The 19,454-nt window shown below is 34.1% G+C and overlaps 1 protein-coding gene and 1 non-coding gene across 2 annotated transcripts in view; both read right to left on the bottom strand.

Annotated features, from left to right (window-relative positions):
- The window catches only part of LOC138329544 (kinesin-like protein KIF27), a 47,191-nt gene extending 37,490 nt beyond the window's left edge, over positions 1–9,701 (bottom strand). The window contains 14 exon segments of the mRNA XM_069276611.1: positions 405–535; positions 759–839; positions 1,255–1,356; positions 2,264–2,385; positions 3,134–3,229; positions 4,888–4,905; positions 5,214–5,288; positions 6,041–6,187; positions 6,444–6,579; positions 7,082–7,183; positions 7,363–7,449; positions 7,974–8,111; positions 8,446–8,583; positions 9,573–9,701. Coding sequence (XP_069132712.1) covers positions 405–535; positions 759–839; positions 1,255–1,356; positions 2,264–2,385; positions 3,134–3,229; positions 4,888–4,905; positions 5,214–5,288; positions 6,041–6,187; positions 6,444–6,579; positions 7,082–7,183; positions 7,363–7,449; positions 7,974–8,111; positions 8,446–8,478 — 1,268 coding nt within the window. The 5' untranslated portion in view covers positions 8,479–8,583; positions 9,573–9,701.
- A 4,673-nt stretch (positions 9,702–14,374) lies between these two features.
- On the bottom strand, positions 14,375–14,447 carry Trnat-agu (transfer RNA threonine (anticodon AGU)). The gene has a single exon. It is a non-coding gene; the product is annotated as a tRNA-Thr (tRNA).
- Between the last annotated feature and the right edge of the window lie 5,007 nt (positions 14,448–19,454).

Below are 19,454 nucleotides of genomic sequence, written 5' to 3'. Positions count from 1 at the left end.
TCACAACTATCATATGTCCTTCTCAAGATGAACTGAACAATATTGAAAGAAATTGGATAAAGCCATGATACAATCAACACATGCTGAAAACAAACTCTTAGGCTTACACTGAGAGGGCACCAGACCACAAAGTTCTTCTAATATTAGTCTGGATCTGTAGGAAAGATGATTAACTCCCAGGACATTACAGAAAAGGGTAAGATAACTCACCAACACTAGTTATTACTCGGACACAGCTTATAGACTGAAAAACTTATGAATCATACCAACGTGCCTGACCTGCTACTAAAGAGCGCCATTTTTTATCTAATAAATCAACAACTAACGTATGTCCTTCTCAAGAAGGTACAATATTGAAAGAAACTGGATAAAGCCATGATACAATCATCACATTCCGTATGTACCTGCTGACTTGATCTTCCAGGTGTTTCATGTTAGCAGCATCCTGTATTGCCCTCTCAGCATTGACCATGTCTCCAGCCCCACCGTTACTTAGTATGGACGTCCGCTGGCGTACAAGTTCTTCTCGTAGGGCCTATCAACACAAAACACACATTTATACCATGTTTTTAAAATCGTCACATGTGTAAGCTTGTCCAGGACACTGGCTGACTAGCAATTAATAACCAAAGGATACCGCTAGTGATGAAATCTAATCTCCAAGATGCAGATAGAATGTCTTATTTTAAGTTAATTTGATCAGTAAAAATAAAGCAGAGTGAAAGGTGAAACTATCAAACCACTGTTGATGTATATACCTTAATTTCACATTGCATCTCCTCAAACCGCAGTGCCTGTACATCTTTGTTCACAATTGGCTTGTTCTTGATGTTACGTGCCTGTAAACATAAATATACTATGATTATTCTACGAAGGGTTACTGGTAAGTATATAATTGTACACATACGATAATTTCTCTTGGTAGGGTTATATCAAATCAGTGACCAAAGTCTAAGAAGCAATTATTTGTTCGAAGTAATTTCCAAAGAAATACTTGTCTAAAAGAGATTTTAGTACAACAAAGAAATAAACACAAATTCCCTATATTACAATATTGAGCAGCTTTTCATTGTTACAGCTGCTTTGTGATTTATTCATTATAGATTATGGACCCAACACATTCAGGATAACCCAAGACTTTTGTTTGTGTTGTATCTCCTTCCATTTATAGCGTGTTCATGGTTTATCATGATTAGTCATTAAATCTGAAGTTTACTGTCACTAGTATAGAAGGACAGCTATGGATAATCTTACCCTATTGGCATACTTGAGGGCGTTGAGAGATTCGTCAAAGTTTGCTGTGGCTGGACTGATACAACACACCATTAGGGTCTGGGCGTTACCCCCTAGGGAGTCCTGAAATATTACAGACAAAGTCATGTTACAATCTAAACAGGACTGATACAACACACCATTAGGGTCTGGACGTTACCCCTAGGGAGTCCTGAAATATTACAGACAACCTCATTACAATCTAACAGGACTGATCAACACATATGGTTGGGCTTACCCCTAGGATCCTGAAATATTCAGACAACCTCATGTTACAATCTAAACAGGACTGATACAACACACCATTAGGGTCTGGCGTTACCCCCTAGGGAGTCTTGAAATATTGCAGACAACCTTGTGTTACAATCTAAACAGGACTGATACAACACACATTAGGGTCTGGGCCTTACCCCCTAGGGAGTCCTGAAATATTACAGACAACCTCATGTTACAATCTAAACAGGACTGATTCAACACACCATTAGGGTCAGGGCGTTACCCCCTAGGGAGTCCTGAAATATTACAGACAACCTCATGTTACAATCTAAACAGGACTGATACAACACACCATTAGGGTCTGGGCGTTACCCCCTGGGAGTCCTGAAATATTACAGACAAAGTCATGTTACAATCTAAACAGGACTGATACAACACACCATTAGGGTCTGCATATTGGAGTTCTGAAATATTACAATCAAATTATCAAATAACTGATATTTCGCATATAACTATTGGACCCTGCATCTCATTTCACGTTACCAACATTCATAAAAGGAATTTTCTTTAAACATGTATTTTGATTTTATATAATATTTATATATAAACAGTAATTATTTCAATCTGAGAATAAGTGGACATCACAAATATGATTTTTGAGTAAAATATTCATATCAAGTTCATTGTATTGTTAAGAAATCATTAAAGAATCCTAAAGTCCTTACAGCTAAATTTTATTAATGATTTGCATTCTTTGCCTTTTCTCAACTCATACCTTAAGGAGTCTGGTGATTTTGGATTCTCGGTATGGAATGTGAGTGGATTTCTTCTTCGGATCACCTAGAGCACTGATCACATTGCCGAGGGCCAGCAGTCCCGAGTTGATGTGTACAGACTCTGTAACATTAGACATCACATTAAAAAATGTAGACCTTTCCAACCTGTATCATTACTTTACATCAAAACATATTATAACATATAATTTGTATCGTCACATCCTTAAATTCACTATCAATTAAAATCAAACAAACAATATATCGCCATGACAATTAGTTCAAAATAATTTACAAGTCAACCCAATTATATCAAAATATACCACTTGTCCTATTGTAAAATGGATCTAAAAGATATATTCTGCATTTGTATATCACAGAGTTATCTGTGTTTGTGGTACACCTAGGTGTTAATAGTTATGTGAGTGCAATATTTTTCAGAAAAGAATTACGTGTAAATATAATATATTGCCTGTATCGCATTGCTGATTTATTACATAACTATAATGGAATATTTCAAAAAAAAAACATCTGAAAGTATATATAAATAAAGAAAAAGTGAAATGCAGTAAATAATGTCCTACAACATCTGAATCCCACAGGCTGAAATGAATCCTGCAAAAATTAGGTGTGTTGAGATGATAATGATGGCCTTTAGCTATATTCCAAGATTGTTTAGGATTAGACATACACTTTTTGATAAAAACAGCTATAAAATACATTTTAACATCGCAATACACGATACAATAAACAGGATTAAATAGCCCACAAAACAATGACATAATCATCAATACTACCCTCAAGAGCAGATAACTCTGTAATAACAAACACAGAATTGGATTTAATGTACTGTTATATGATTCCGTCTGTACCTTTGAATCTGTCCCCAACATTGCCAGTCCTGTGTGCCCGCTCAGATCCAGCCAGATCCACAAAATGGAATTTACCGGACATACAGTGGGTAATATCTGAAAAGTTAGAAGATATCTTTTATGTATGAATTTGCAAGAGGGAGAAAAGCACTGTGAACCAACCATCCTGAAGGAGAAAACATTAAACATTGAGAAGACATGTATAAATCTTGATCACTCGTCAGATCAAGTAAAATATTACCATTCCTTGTTATCATAAACTGATCTACCACACTTAATCACTACGTCTTTATATTAGAACATTAAAAAAATCATGTAGAATTGTTTTAGTAATTTAGACTTTTTAAACTATTTATTTGAAAGTATCCTTAATGAGAAAAGTTAGAATGTATTATATTAGAATAAATTAACTGTATCAGATATGGCTCGAAATTGTCCTTAATGTCTGATAAAGATGAAACTTGAAATATTTTCTTTATATCATATATTCATATCCATGTCAACAGTATGTTACAGGCTAAATTGAGATTACTGCAACAATTTTAAATGAAGTTTAAGTAATAAAATAAATAAATTAAGTATTACTGTGACAATAAAAAGCAGAAATCTTTAACATTTGGGATCTAAAGTTTTCATCCTTCAGAACGTAAGTTTAAGAAAAGTGATTGGATTTGTGTTAGTTTAGAGTGAAATGGTTAAAGAGGGTCATTATTAATTAACTAGTGCATTAAAGGACTATTTAATACAAAATCTGTAAAATAAACATTGTTCATCCTCTTCTGATACAATATTCCAGATCAGAAATTAGTAGACAAGTACCAGTAATCTTGACTGATATGCATCTAAAAGTAAAAGTCAATGTTCATGATTGATAATGGTACAGTGTAATGTTTAAAGAAGAATTTCAAAATTTGAAAATATATTTTTTTAATTAAATGAGGCAGATTTAAAAAGAATCTTAATTTCAGTAAATAAAAGTCAAGCTACTACCACAATGATAGTATAGCTAAAACATTTAACTGGTTAATCTATACCACACATAAACTATGAGAATAAGTAATCAAATCTGACAAACCAATAGTGAAGTTGAAATTAATATTTTTGCATAAATGACCATTCTACATAAATAGTGAAGATGGGATTTGAATTGAACAATATATGAAGAAGCTGATGAAAGAATTTCTATATAAATTACTTACTTGATAATTTTTCTCAATTTAGTTCATAATTTTTCTCAACTTATAAATAAAATTACGAAATTAGTAGAAGAATTTCTACGTTGATTAAAGCCATTAATGATTTCATTTACACAGAAATAAATCTGGGAAGCAGACAATGAGTTTCTATGCTAAGTAGGAAAATGACACAAAATGGAGAATTGATACTTAGATTTGAACAGCTACACAAATAAGAGAGTTGGCTTTTGAACAATTACGATTTGTGTATGTAGTCATAATTCTATAAACAATAGATAAATGACAATTATCTCTATACATATCTAATAAGGAGTGCACACAAATGGATCTTGGGAATTCAATTGTTTTTACACCATGCAAACAAATTTCCAAAATTATGGACATGGGAGGATGATAAGAAGGAAACAGCTTAGCAACCTACAAAATGTGCAACACTCTGTTAATCTTACAAGCAAGAAAAAAAAAGGAAACAACATCAGCATTCAAAATATAACATACAAATGATGACAAAAGTGCAAAAACAAATCAAAATATAAACTTGTAACTTAATAAACAAACCTTGTGGAATATTGGCAGCTGAAATACAGACAGCCACATCATACAATAACAGAAAACATGATGATAAAGGAAGAAATAAACATGCTGGAATTTGATACATGCTGGAGTATGGTAGGTCTATACGTTTGTATAAAGAAACACTTCAGAATGCTTGGTAAAGTAAGCAGTCTTTCAGAATACCAAAGTGGTCAAAGGTAACATGTAATAAATATATGTACCTGACCAATCAACCAAAGGTCAAATATTTCAAGTCAAATTAAATCAATATATGAAAACACAAAAAAAAACCTTAAACATATATAGTTTACTAAAATCATGACACTAACCTTCATCTACGACCTCCGAACTTTCACTAGCCTTTCTCTTTCCTGCCATCACATCTGCTTCTGTCCACTTTTGCTCTAAAACAAACACACATAAAAAAGCTAGACAACAAGAAACACTATGATATTTTGAATTTTAATAACTTAAATACGTAAGAGCTGCTGAACCTATCTGAATTGAACATTAGGAGATTCTGCATCACCATGATAACAAATGATCTGTACTTCAGCATTGCTTTGTTAGATATCAGATATGAATATTGATTTAATGTTTTATCACATAATCCTCCTGACATCCAATGATTTCGCCCGTGTAATATTTTTGCGTATGTCACTAGCGTAATATGACCTGGAGTGATTTTCATTGACTGCAAATTAATTGTGACGTCAGACAGAAACAATAAACTGACGTCAGGAAAAATGATGTGACATCAGGATTAAGATGACGGCAGGACAAAATGGGGGCCTCTGATGGATTTTCGGAATACATTTTCACGCGTAATTCTTTGTTATGTAGGTATTTGTAGTTATGTGATAAAAAGTATCCTAAATTTGTGTTCATTTCATATGAGATTTTATAAAATGACAACTCATGTAAAAGTCTATATTTACAGTATAATAGTGAGATATGTAGTAAATAGGTTGAAAAATCATATTTTATTTTCCAAAATTATTCCTAAAGCTGATCTTACACTTTTTTACTGGATATTAAATTAAAACAAGATTGAAATTGAATATTATTATATGAAAGAATTAGAAGACGAGTGACCAAACTTCCACTTACATTTTGTGGAGAAGGTATAAAAAGTTTGTCTAAAGGACATAGATACCTATTAGTACAGTAAATATGGAATGTGAGCGACTTGATTGTTCATTCATCTGTGTTGAGCCAGTCTGTCTGACAGCTGATCCCGCCTCAAGTAAAGTCATCACGTCATCCAGCGACTCACACTCAACTTCTCGAGCTCCAATTATCACTGAAATAAACAGTTCATCAATAATTTTAAACCCATGTTAAAGACCTATCTTAACACAACAATCTCTCAACGTCACAATGAATTCTTTTATTTGAAAATACATGTATCCTCTTAAATATTTTATCATCAATTATTTAAACTCAAAATACAATACCTAATTTCTTATTAATTCTGGACCTTAACCAATACATGTAGTTCTGCCACGATCAGAATGTGATGAACCTTTAGATATTTATGACCATAGATGTAACAGTACCTGTGTTGCCTTTGTCGTCCTCGCGGACATGGAGATCCTTGTAGGAGGTGTCTGTGTCCAACAGATCCTGAAGTTCCTCTTTGTAAATCTCTATATAGGATACCTTCACCAGGAACTGCTGGTCTTCTTTCTTGGACTGTTTCATAGTTTTTTTAACTGCTTTTACTAATCTGGGTTTTTGTATGATTTATTTCAAAACAAATTTAAGTAGGTTTCTGTCAACCTAGATGATAGCATTATCTCCCTTGCCTCAATACATGAACATACAGCTACCAATCACAACACATTTGTTTGTATCATACCGGACTGTACAGGTGAACTTTGCTATTTCAAACCAGTATTGTATTATTATTTGTTTTAAGACCTTTTTTGGATTTTGCAATGCATTATTGATCCCAGTCAAAATTATAAATATTCCATTTTTCTTCCTAAACTCATATCTTTTTGCTGTAAATATTGTACATTTTATATGTTCAACCACAAAGAAAGAGTCTCTTACTCAATTTGCTTTCGAAAGAAAACATAGTCCATTATTATTTTATTGTAACTAATATAATCTCATAACTCCCCATTTTATTAAGGCCTAAACTTTTCCCAAATAATAACAGGTTTAAATATATTTTCTATTAGATGATTACCTCTATAGTGTCAAATATCTCCTTCAGAGCTCTTGGTATGATCCCATATTCTTCCTCACTCGAGATATTTCCTCCTCCAATAGTGAATGTCTTACCGGAGCCCTAAATAAAGGAAAACCATGAAAAGGTTGTTTGTATATTGATTCCGCACCTAATTGAAAAAGTAAAAATAGTGAAGTTTTTCAAAATATTTAAAAATTCAGTAATCTATAAATATTTCTTTTTCTTCTCACTGCTTATTGCTATCCATGTATTATATCTAACTAAATCTCCTTTCTTACCGTTTGACCATAGGCAAAGACTGTAGCATTGTAGCCATCAAATGTACACTTCACCAGGGACTCGACACAGGATTTGTAAACATCCTCCTGTACAGAAAACAAACATTTACAATGAGATTATAATACTGTGCTCAGATTTATTGAGAAATTATTAGAAAATCATTCTTAACATCTACAATAGTCATTGTAGTGAGAATCTACTCTACAATGTGGCTCAAACTTTACAATTTAACCTACAAATCTATAGACAGCTTTTCATCGATATAAAAATGTAATTAAAATTTTGCATGTAACTAAAATATTGAACAAGTTATTCTTTTAACTGCAGCAGTATGGTCAGGGCATCCCTTGATTCAAGAGTCAAGTCACAATTTCTCAGAAATCTGAGAGTCATAACATATGACAAATAGATACATGCTTCAAACTCAAGAGTCAAATCTGATTTTTTAGAGTCAAAAACATACTCTCAGTGGTATACTATATGCGTATACTACATTGCCTGATGGTGTATTTATTCACACAACTGTAAATATCTTAAGCATGTGAAATAACATATTTGTGCATTTAAAAATTGACAATGATGGATATTCCTTAGGAAACTCTGAACAAACCTGTGTTGTCTTGGAGGACAGGACATAATCAAACGTGAAGGCTCTATCCTTGCCCACTACCACCTGTTTGGTGTTGGGTAAAACTCTCACACAGATCTCCTCTCCTGCTATCTTCTCCTTCGGGAGCATGGGGCGTACCTAAACAGTAATCCATACATGTTGTAGAACTGATGGTTTGTTTAATTAATGTCCATAAAATCAACTTAGTTTATTATCAATGAATACTGAAAATCTGTGTTTGATAATTTTTCTTTAATTCTAGCCTGTATTCATTAGTTGATAGACTTTTCTCTTAATTAAATTCTTTTTCATCTCATTTTCGTTGTATTGTTTTTATTTCAAAGTAATTATGTCCAATTGTCAATCATACCAAGTAAAAGTCTGATCTTTGCTTCATAGTACAAGTCTAGTTATCGATTGAAATACACTGTTTTAGTCTATTTTTATTATTTTGATATTTATAGCTACTTACCCTCACAGCTACTCTCACATTAACTTCTGCCATTGTGGTGAGAGCTAGTAAACACCACTGTGGCCTTGGAAGATACTGGTACTGTAGTTAATTCTGACTTCAATACTTCATTGATTCTTGAATACAAGCATCATTTCACTGAAAAACATATACAAAATATTATTTACATGATGGATATGGTTACTGCTACAAAAGAATAATCAATTTTCTACTGCAAGTATCATGACCATTGAGCTTATTCATTATTGTTGTGCTACTTATCTTTTCTTTCTGTTACTGTCGTTGACATTGAGTTGGATGTGATGTTGTCTTCATAACATTTTTTATTACAAAAGGATAAAACTTAAAACTTTGCCAGGGGTTGAACAAGACAAACTGAGATCTAGTTGGGCGCCAATTCTGTAACGGGAGCGGAGAAAATGTAGCAGCCAGACCGGGATTCGAACCCGGGACTGTCTGAACACTAGCCAAGTGCTCTACCGACTGAGTAGCTACTGTTGTAGCGGAAAAGAGATCACCTTTTGACTGGAAAAGTCAGTCAGAAGGTGATATATTTTCCGCTACAACAGTAGCTAGTCCTAGTAGAGCATCTGGCTAGTATTTTGATAGTCCTTGGTTCGAACCCTGGTATGACTGCATTTTCCGACTCCTCTTTGAGTACAATAGCTATTCTCTGTCACACGTCTAAATAGTATAATCCCTGCATTAATGTAAACTATAGGAGTGAAACCAAATTTTTATCGGATTCTGATAACTCTACGACAATATAATACTGTATGGGCCGAAATGTCCTGTGATCATGAGAAAAGTAAAAGTTATAATTCGTCAATGGTAAAATGTGAAGAATTTTAAAGATGTGCATTTCATAGATGGTAATCATTTTGTTTACTCTAAACGAAAAAGATTATTAAATTAATGCCCCTTTGTAAATAGCACTGACTCATCTAGCAATTAACTAAACCACAAAGACTCTCAATGTCGACCCATTCCTATTATGACTCAAACAGTAGCACCAAGTTCAAAAAGGATCACCTCTACCGAGTATACAACCTCCATACGGTATGATCGACAGATCAAAACATAGGATAGAATACTTCATATACGATTGTTGGCGATGAAATTATTACCTTTTAATCTGTCTTCATAGGAAACATTTCCTCGGTAGCTTCCAGCGGGGAAACCGATGTAAACAACACTGAAACATTTTGCAAGATGAGCATTCTCCGCATGCGCAGAAGGGTTCGGGAGAAAATACGAAACTAAAAATAACACTGACAAACTATACTAAATATTTCATTATCATCTGCTCTTTATATATTTTATTGAAAATATATGACAAGACAATATAATTGTTAATTTCTCGGATAAATTATCGATTAAATTATTTCTATTGTTAACATTTAGTTTCGCATTAAAACATGATTCACGCACTTCACTCTTGTTACAGGCAACTACTGCCACTTCAGGCTCGCGAGAAACTTCAGGTACAGGTTTACGACGCGCAAAAAACAAAAACTAAAATACTGTATTTCAGCATTTTTAGTCTTTTTTTTGCGCGTCGTAAACCTGTGCTTTAGGCTAGCGAGATGCTGTGCGTAAGCTACCTGGTCAAAATATATTAAAATTCATATACTAATAGTTTAGCTATAGAGTTTTCCAAGGACGTATAAAATCCTTGGGTTTTCTATAATACTTTATGTTTTAGAATATCACAGTGAATACTGTTCTTCATCGTTTTATTTGTGTGTAATTTTTTGTAGACCTTTCCTGCTTCTTAACAATCTTTTTTTCCGAGTTAGTTTGTAAGAGCAACGTTTGGTTTGTAAGAGCACACGTGCTTTATACTACATACATCTCCATATCACCAGAAACATATACATGAGGCTAGCCTATATGTTTCTGATATCACAGATGCCTGCAGTAAAGTTATGGAGCTACAATAATATACCTTCAAAGTCAAGTCACTTCAAAAATCACAAGCGGCCTATGTGTAATTCTTATATATAAAATATACTTTGTTGTTAAAATACCCGCGATAAGAGTAAAATTTTGCTTCATATATTTAATTTTTTTAGTTATTAAGCATCACCTGGGTAGATACGTTATACATGAACGAAAGTTGTTGGAGTAGAATTAATCTCATACAAAGGTAGAGTCTCATATATCTATACCACAAGACTATAATTCTTTACTTGACTTTGTGATATTAATATAAGTTGAAATCAGTAACTATTTGGTTTTTTTCGTCAAAAGTCTGCAAACTGATTTTAATTTCATTTGTTTATGGCAATTTAAAGCTACATTATCTATAGGAATTTTCCGTTTATTTTCAACATACTTTGGCTTATTGTTGTCACAACAACACATGTACTCTTTGTTGATACATTTACACAGCCACATGATAACAGGTTTTTCTTGTTGTGACAATTCTATTATCTCACATACCCGAGTACTGACCAGGTCGAAAAGATTCTTCATCAAGAAGTGCCAACGGAACCCCCAAAACCCGACTTATGCCACCGACTATTGGGGATGAAGTGCAATATTGCAAAATTTGCATAACCGATGCTGGCGATTTATTTTTTTTGTCCTACCAGTTTCAATTTCTTGGTTGTGATTCCTGATCCTAAGTTTTGCCAGCAATTTTCAATATTCAAAATTTTGCAAAGAAGTTTAAGTTTATTATAAAGAAATTGCTTATTGCAACTGAGCTTATTACTACAATCTAAAAGCTGCATCTACACTTTATGGAGTTTTCAAATGACCGTTTTAATCTGGCTACTTTCTTCCTACTGAAATTTCCTCTTTTAATGTCAAAATGTGATTTTGTTTTCGTCGATAATACTTGATACGTGTGAAAACCACGAGTGTGGTCCACTTTCATTAATGTTTTTACTGACCTTCAAAACTTCTTTTACAAGATTCTTCATGACATCTTGTGATATTCTAGCCAAATAACACAATGCTTGAGTATTAATGAAACAGTCTAGTGTATACTGTCCTAATTCAGGCCTGGAAGCAACTGCATTTACTGCATACTTTCCAACCCTAAGGGCCATTTTGCAAATTTTTAATTTATTTCTTCAAATGGCGTTTTATCTAATATTGAAAATTCGTCATATGTTGAATTATTCACACTATTAAACTCCATATAAACTTTTTTCTTACAAATATGGTCAAACAAATGAATGTAATATATGTTGAACTTCTGATGTGAAAAGATTTTAACACTAAAATATAGAGTTTATAAGCTAAGGAACGTAACTCGAAATTATTTTATCATTTGATAACGGAGTTGTTTCCCTTATTTTTCATCTATTTTAAATATAATAGTCTAATTTTTTATTCAAAGGACAATAAACATATATTTAAATTATTAAAGTATTTTTGTAACATAGTTTTTTCGTCTTTGGTACTTTTCAAAATACAAAATCAATATAAATAATCATTGATTTAAAAATTAATCTGAAGGAAAGCTAATATATATACTAACAAATAACAACTTTTATTGAAACTCTAGCACGAAATTCTGACGCGAAAACTCTGAATATAACTTATATTTTTGACAGACCATTGGTCTATTTTGACTGTGCAGAACTATCAAAAACTGTAATCGTAGATCGACGATGAATTAACTATAAACCAACCGTTAGCTTAATTGCAACTTATTTCACTGATTTAGAGTTGCCTAAATTCATTCTTATATGATTAATATACAAAATGTATTTCCGTTTCATGTATCAGTTACTTTAAACAAGTTTTCCATGCTGTACATTTTAGTTCGCAGGGGTAATTGCACATTACTGGGGTTACCGGTTGTCCAGTTCAACCAGCTAGCACTTCATCACAACTTTATTGAGATCCTAAAGTTTACCTGCTTATAAAGACCACTATTTCTCTGTTCCTTGTCTGGTCATCATACTGTTACCTATATAGATATATCATAAGGATTCTAGGATTTCAATTTCTTTCTTGAAGGCTAGCATTTTTAACTGTAATTCTCTTAGCATTGAAGCTATCAATTTTAGAAAGATGAAACAAATAGAGTGAACTGCATTTACTGTATTCATTAGACATCCCGTCTCTAATTAAACGTCTCCGCCTATTTCCTTAGTCATACTCCCGCAACGGAAGTAAATGGGGTTACTGGAACCGGGGTGTCCGCCTGTCTATAGACACAACTTTGTCCAAAGAACTCCTCAACTACTCGACAGAAGTAGGAACTCAGAACCCTGACATAAAGGGGAGCTGAGTAAACTATAAGGATTCAATTTATCACGTACGCTCCCCAGACGCAATATCGATCTCGTTTTACATTCCAATTTTAAAACGGAAAGGTAGTGGACCTTTAATATACGTTTTATGAGGTATATATTTACAATGTTTCTTATACATACTCCGCGTTGTTGGGAGAGCAGTGGTGACTAAGCCATAACGTGATGACGGAACTTAATCGATCTAAGACTTCCAGCCTTCGTCTATCTGATAGTGTCAAAATTACTTAACATCCTCAGAGCTCAAGACCCTCAGCAGTGAACCTTCTCATTTACACAGGGTCAGATTACATTCCCCATACACCTCTTTAGAATTATCATATATACATCTGTATATATACATTATATAGACGTATCAACATAACTTTTTTTGAGTTATCGCCCTTTGTAAAGCGATAGTGGCGCCGGGAGTAAAGCAACTTCCGGTTTACATGGACAGAGCATTGCATGGTAGTAGATGTCAGCTGATCTTTTGCGTAAAACACTTAAATTACGAAATTTTAGAGGTACATGAATGTTATGTTTGGATTTTGAACTGCTGTTTAAACCAAGTGAAAGAATATAGTTAACTGTCAAGTCATATTCACTAGAAAAACTACCGACTCTAAGTCCCCGGTAACGTGATAATGGCGGTATTACACTGGTTACATACACGTACATTTCGCGTAGATACATTACTGTTGACGGTGATTTGACAGCTGTATTAAATGTACAGATAAAACGTCTACATATCATGTTTGTTTGTAAGCATCTGTGATTTAATTCTAACACTTAAAAGTAGCCGTTTTCAGTGAAATAGGTCAATAAATATTGTGTCTTCGACCATAGCACATGAAGGAGTTTGACGTCTCACGATTTGTATACATCCTACAGTATCGACATAAATATACCACTCTATAAATTATTATTAACAAAACCTATGTTTTTGAACTGAATAAAGTATTTAATGTCACCGTAACAACATTTTGTTAATTTGTGTTATGTACTTTAATTGTATGTATGTAAATTAAAATAAACATTTCCCACTATCATAACCATATTGGAACAGACTACAAATATGAACCTGTAGACTGAATTTGTCTTCTAATAAACCATCTGAAAACATGCTTAATGTAAATAATTAAATGAATGTTGTTACTACATGTATGTACATCATAACATGTTCAAATGTAGATGTATACAACATTCAAAAGAGTATGTTTTTGTTTTTACAACAATTACATGTACATACAGGTATCAATCTACATGTAGCTCTGATTTAGAACCGTTTATGGTTAGTTCCCCTCAAGGATTGAATTACCCTCTAAACTTTAAAAAAAACCCATTTGAAGCTAAAACTGAACACTTTTTATGACAAAAATCCCCCTTTGTCTTATTTTTCATCACATTTTAAGCCTTTGGTTGTAAATGTCTTCATGTTTATTATACATCTGCTACATATATCTATGATGATGGAGCTTAAAAAACTGTTTACTGAATCCTGCAATAACATTCTAGGTGTTAAAACACTTCAAAATGATTATTTCTACCAAAATGAGAATGGTCAAATATCCGATAATGCAGCTATTATAAACTTTTCCCAATTTTGAAAAGGACCATAGTTTTCCCCCACAACCTAGATTTGATCCCTGGTATATATACAGGAGAAAATGTAGCGGCCAGACCGGGATTCGAACCCGGGACCCTCAGAACACTAGCCGAGTGCTCTACCAACTGAGCTATCTGGTCACCGATGATCGCCCCAGTCTAATCCCGCTACAAATATATAATGCATATTTGGTTATGATAATGTATATGTATGTTTACTTCTAAGACTTTGGTTTATGCTAGTCCTAAGACAATGTCACAGCCAGCTGAAAGCAATAAAATCTTCAAACCAAGGGCTTGAACACTTATAAACTAACCTGAAAAATAATTATCCATTTCTGGAAGAAATGGGTGGGAAAATGTCACTGATTAGAAAAAGATCATAGGTTATGTCTGAAAGTGTACCTAAAAGAATCATTTTCTCATAAATTTCTAATGTATTTTCCATCTGTATTCCAAATCAAATAACAAACAATTATGTCTTCAAATTCTCATACAATCATCATTATTTATGATGTTCGTTACATAATACACATAGTGTACATTTTTTTGGCAGTTTTCCTATGTGTCGCTGTCATGGCCATATCCCTTACTAAAGAGACAATGCAGTGAGGCTAGATACACAAGATTTCTGTCAGCTTGAAAAAATAATTGCAAATATCAAGATTTGAAGATAGTTTTCTTTTGGTTTGGGCAGTTTGCTAGCATCAGTATTTTCACAAGAAATTTACAATAAAAAATCTCCTAAGATGCATATCAATCACTAAAGAAGTTTGATTAGCCTGAACCTGAGTGTATTGTACATGTATTTATATCCAACAAATAAAAAAATATACAATATACAATACATGTAACCTGTGAAGGACCAAGGTGAGCTTATAACAATCGCTTCTTCTCCAGGCTGGTCGGATTCAACAAAATTTGACAGGTAGCATCCTTATGGGCTACTAACTGAAAATTGTACAAATGATGGGGCTGACCCCCCCAGGGGCCTGATGGGCGGGGCCAAAAGGGGTCAATTTGGCTATTTCCATATAAACGACTTCTTCTCTGAAACCAAGCATGGGATAGCACCCATAATGCAATGGTAGCATCCTTATAGGGTGGGGATTCAAAATTGTACAAATGATGGGGCTGACCCCCCAGGGGCCTGAGGGGCGGGGCCAAAAGGGGTCAATTTGGCTATTTTCCTATATAAACGACTTCTTCTCTGAAACCAAGCATGGGGATAGCATCCATAATGCAATGGTAGCATCCTTATAGGGTGGGGATTCAAAATTGTACAAATGATGGGGCTGACCCCCCCGGGGGCCTGAGGGGCGGGGTCAAATGGGGTCAATTTGCTATTTCCATATAAAACGACTTCTTCTCTGAAACTAAGCATGAGATAGCACTCATAATGCAAATGGTAGTATCGTTATAGGGTGGGGATTAAAAATTGTACAAATGATGTGGCTGACCCCCCGGGGGCCTGAGGGGCGGGGTCAAATGGGGTCAATTTGGCTATTTCCATATAAACACTTCTTCTCTGAAACTAAGCATGAGATAGCACTCATAATGCAATGGTAGTATCTTTATAGGTTGGGGATTCAAAATTGTACAAATGATGGGGCTGACCCCGGGGGGCCTGAGGGGCGGGGTCAAAAGGGGCCAATTTGGCTATTTCCATATAAACGACTTCTTCTCTGAAACTAAGCATGGTATAGCACCCATAATGCAATGGTGGCATCTTTATAGGGTGGGGATTCAAAATTGTGCAAATGATGGGGCTGGACCCCAGGGGGCCTGAGGGGCGGGGTCGAAAGTGCCAATTTGGTGCTATTTCCATTTAAACGACTTCTTCTCTGAAACTTAAGCACGGTATAGCACCCATAATACAATGGTAGTATCCTTATAGTGTGGGGATTCAAATTGTGCAAATGATAGGGCTGACCCCCCGGGGGCCTGAGGGGCGGGGTCAAAAAGTGGTCAATTTCCATATATATATGACTTTTTCTCTGCAACTTAACATGGGATTACGCTCATAATGCAATGGTTACATCCTTATAGGGTTTGGATTCAAAATTTTGCAAATGATGGGGCTGACCCCCGGGGGCCTGAAGGGTGGGGTCAAAAGGGATCAATTTAGCTATTTCCATATAAACGACTTCTTCTCTGCAACTAAGAATGGAAGAGCACTTAAAGTGCAATGGCAGCATCCTTATAGGGTTGGGATTTGAAATTGTACAAATGATAGGGCTGACCCCCGGGGCCTTAGACGGCAATAGATGCGAGGTCAAAAGGTCAATTAGGCTACTATTTTCATATAAATTACTTTGTCTCTGAACCTATGTATTGGATAGCATATTTGTATGGTATCAATAGCATCATTGTAAGGTTGTGATTCAAAATTAAACTTTGGGAGTCAATTTTGCTTATTTTTCTAATTGTCAGAGTCTTGTGATAATTACTAACAAAAAACCAGGTGAGCGATACAGGCCCTCTGGGCCTCTTGTTATATATAGGATCTCCGATTCTGTGTTTTTCTGAAGCTTGAAGGTACCATTCTGGCTAAAATGTGATTAATGTATAGATGGATTTCTAGCATAGTTACAATGTACTATGTTCTAAAAAGTAAAAAAAAAACCACTTTATTATATGCATTTTTACATCAATAGCTGCAGTATCATGCTTCATCAAAGTGTATTTGTAACACAGTATGGTTTGATGTATATGCATTTATTATTTGTATATAGTTATCATCAAATTATAAATAAATAATAATTTGCTTAATTGCTGACTATCTACTCTAATATATAACCACATAAAATGAAAGAGATAACGGTTTAAACTTCTTCATGAAGGCGGTGGAATACAATTCACATAAACAAACACACATAAGTACAAACATGTACATTCTTTCAGCTTCCTCTTCATTTAGACAGCAACACCTACCACTGATTACCTTTTGTTGTCATCAGCTTATCAACTTTTTAAGATTTACATGTAGGTCAATTCAAATTGGTTTTATTTGAAACTATGTGCACATAAGGATTCATACATGTATATCTAAATAAAGTGCTATGAAGTATGTGTAAAGAGTGCATGTGTATTTCATTTTGAATATAAATAATAATAATACATTTATCTACCTAAAGGGATCATGATATGGCATTAAATATTTCTGATTTGAATGAAAAGACTATCATCATTTACCAAGTCTTTTAGAAGAAAGCAAACATTTCAAAGTACAAGTCAAATAATCCATTTAAGATTTGGTATCACATAAACAATTGTTTCAAACTATTCCAAGTAGCAGAAACATTGACAAAACAGTGATGGTAAGTTTTAACAGTTTTTATTTCCAGATCCTAGGGTGCAGAAAAGAAATCTATGTATACACAAGTGTCATCCTATTTAGACTTTTGGATTGAAGGGTGCTGTTTATAATGAGAAAAAAATCCTTAATCTACAGTATATTCTCTCTGTGTCCACTTCAAATACAGCAACTACACAGTATTCATTTGTTTGAATGATGACACTTACAAGATATGGACAAGTTGTATTAGGTTTTGAGTAAATATAATTCCAAGTGACATGAAAGAATCCTATATTATAATAGCCATTAATTGCCTATAATCAATGAAATGTACATGTCCATTTCCACAGTGCGTTCTAAGTTGTCAGTTACTAATTTGGATCGAATTATGGTAATCCCTTACCCATTCAATTTCGTATCCAAACAAACTCGTACCCACATTTGGCGAACTCGCAACCAATCATGGCTAACCCATACTCATGGAATTTGGAGAACTCGTACCCATCATAAAATAGATAGTTCATGTATTTGTGATTGATATATATAAGACTTAAAGTGAATAGTCGGGGAAAAGGAAACCAGTCTAAATGCGTTCTTTGGCCTTCCAAAAGTCATTGCATACCATAATTATGGTCAAGTTCTGCTTACGGTGTCCAGTTTTGACCATTGAAATTTTGGGGAAGCCCCATGTAAACGCCAAACTCTCTGAAAACGAGGCTGCGTGGAAATGTCAACATGGACATGTGTTTCTCAGTCGTATCGGTTTCGTTTCGTGTGATAAACCACTAATACGGTATGTAAATTGTTGTTTTGAGATGATACATTTGATGCAAATGAAGTATTCTTACATTAATGACAATGCTTTGTAATCATTTTTCGATAAAAGCATCTTTATACATGGAAATCGACACAAATATTCTGCCGATGTAGAGATGGGGCCCCGGCAAGGGGCAATTATTGCAGCATCGCATTCGTCGTATTTTACATCAACCGAATCATGAAGGTTAAATACAAATAATCGTAACATAATTTCCCATTTAAAACCACACGAAAACGTTCCATACAACGTCCATGCATGTAGCTGTCAAAGATGTGAAAATAAATTAGCTCATACAAGTCGAATTGACCCTCCACTAAAACTTTTAATATCGGCCACGCCCACTTAAAAAATGAACGAAAAAGTGGGGAAACTATCCAATATTTACAAGAAAAAACACATACATATAAGAAAATATGCAGTCCAAACAGTATTACCAACAACACGGGTCACAAATCGGGGAAAATCGTTTCAAAGTTACTCAAAAATGCAGGTAGTTGTAAGCTGTTTCTATATTGCGCAATGAAAACCGGAAGTGTCTTTACTCCGATCAAGGGGAGGATAACTCTAAAATTTCAAGATGGCGGATTGATGTTGATACGTACATTATATAGAAATAGCTTATTACTACAATCTAAATGCTGCATTTTGCTTGAGAATATAACGTAAAATCTACAATGTCTAGAGTTTTTAAATGACTGTTTTAATCTGGCTTCTTTCTTCCTATTGAAATTTCCTATTTCAATGTCAAATGTGATTTTATTTTCGTTGATGATACTTGATACGCATGAATCCACGAATATGATCCACTCATGAATGTTTTTAGATCTTCTAGCCAAATAACACTATGTTTGATTCCAACCCCAATGGCCATTTTGCAGAATTTTAAATTTATTTCTTCAAATGGCGTTTTATCTATTATTGAAAATTCGTTAAATGTTGAATTGTTCACTCTATTAAACTCCTCGAAACCTACTTGCTTACAAATGTGGTCAAACAAATGAATCTGAGCTACAGGTAGTTTATAAGCAAT

This window comes from Argopecten irradians, chromosome 8, assembly GCF_041381155.1.
Source record: "Argopecten irradians isolate NY chromosome 8, Ai_NY, whole genome shotgun sequence".
Lineage (NCBI taxonomy): Eukaryota > Metazoa > Mollusca > Bivalvia > Pectinida > Pectinidae > Argopecten > Argopecten irradians.
The sequence above is the reverse complement of the archived record's forward strand: the minus strand, read 5'-3'. Positions and strand labels throughout refer to the sequence as shown.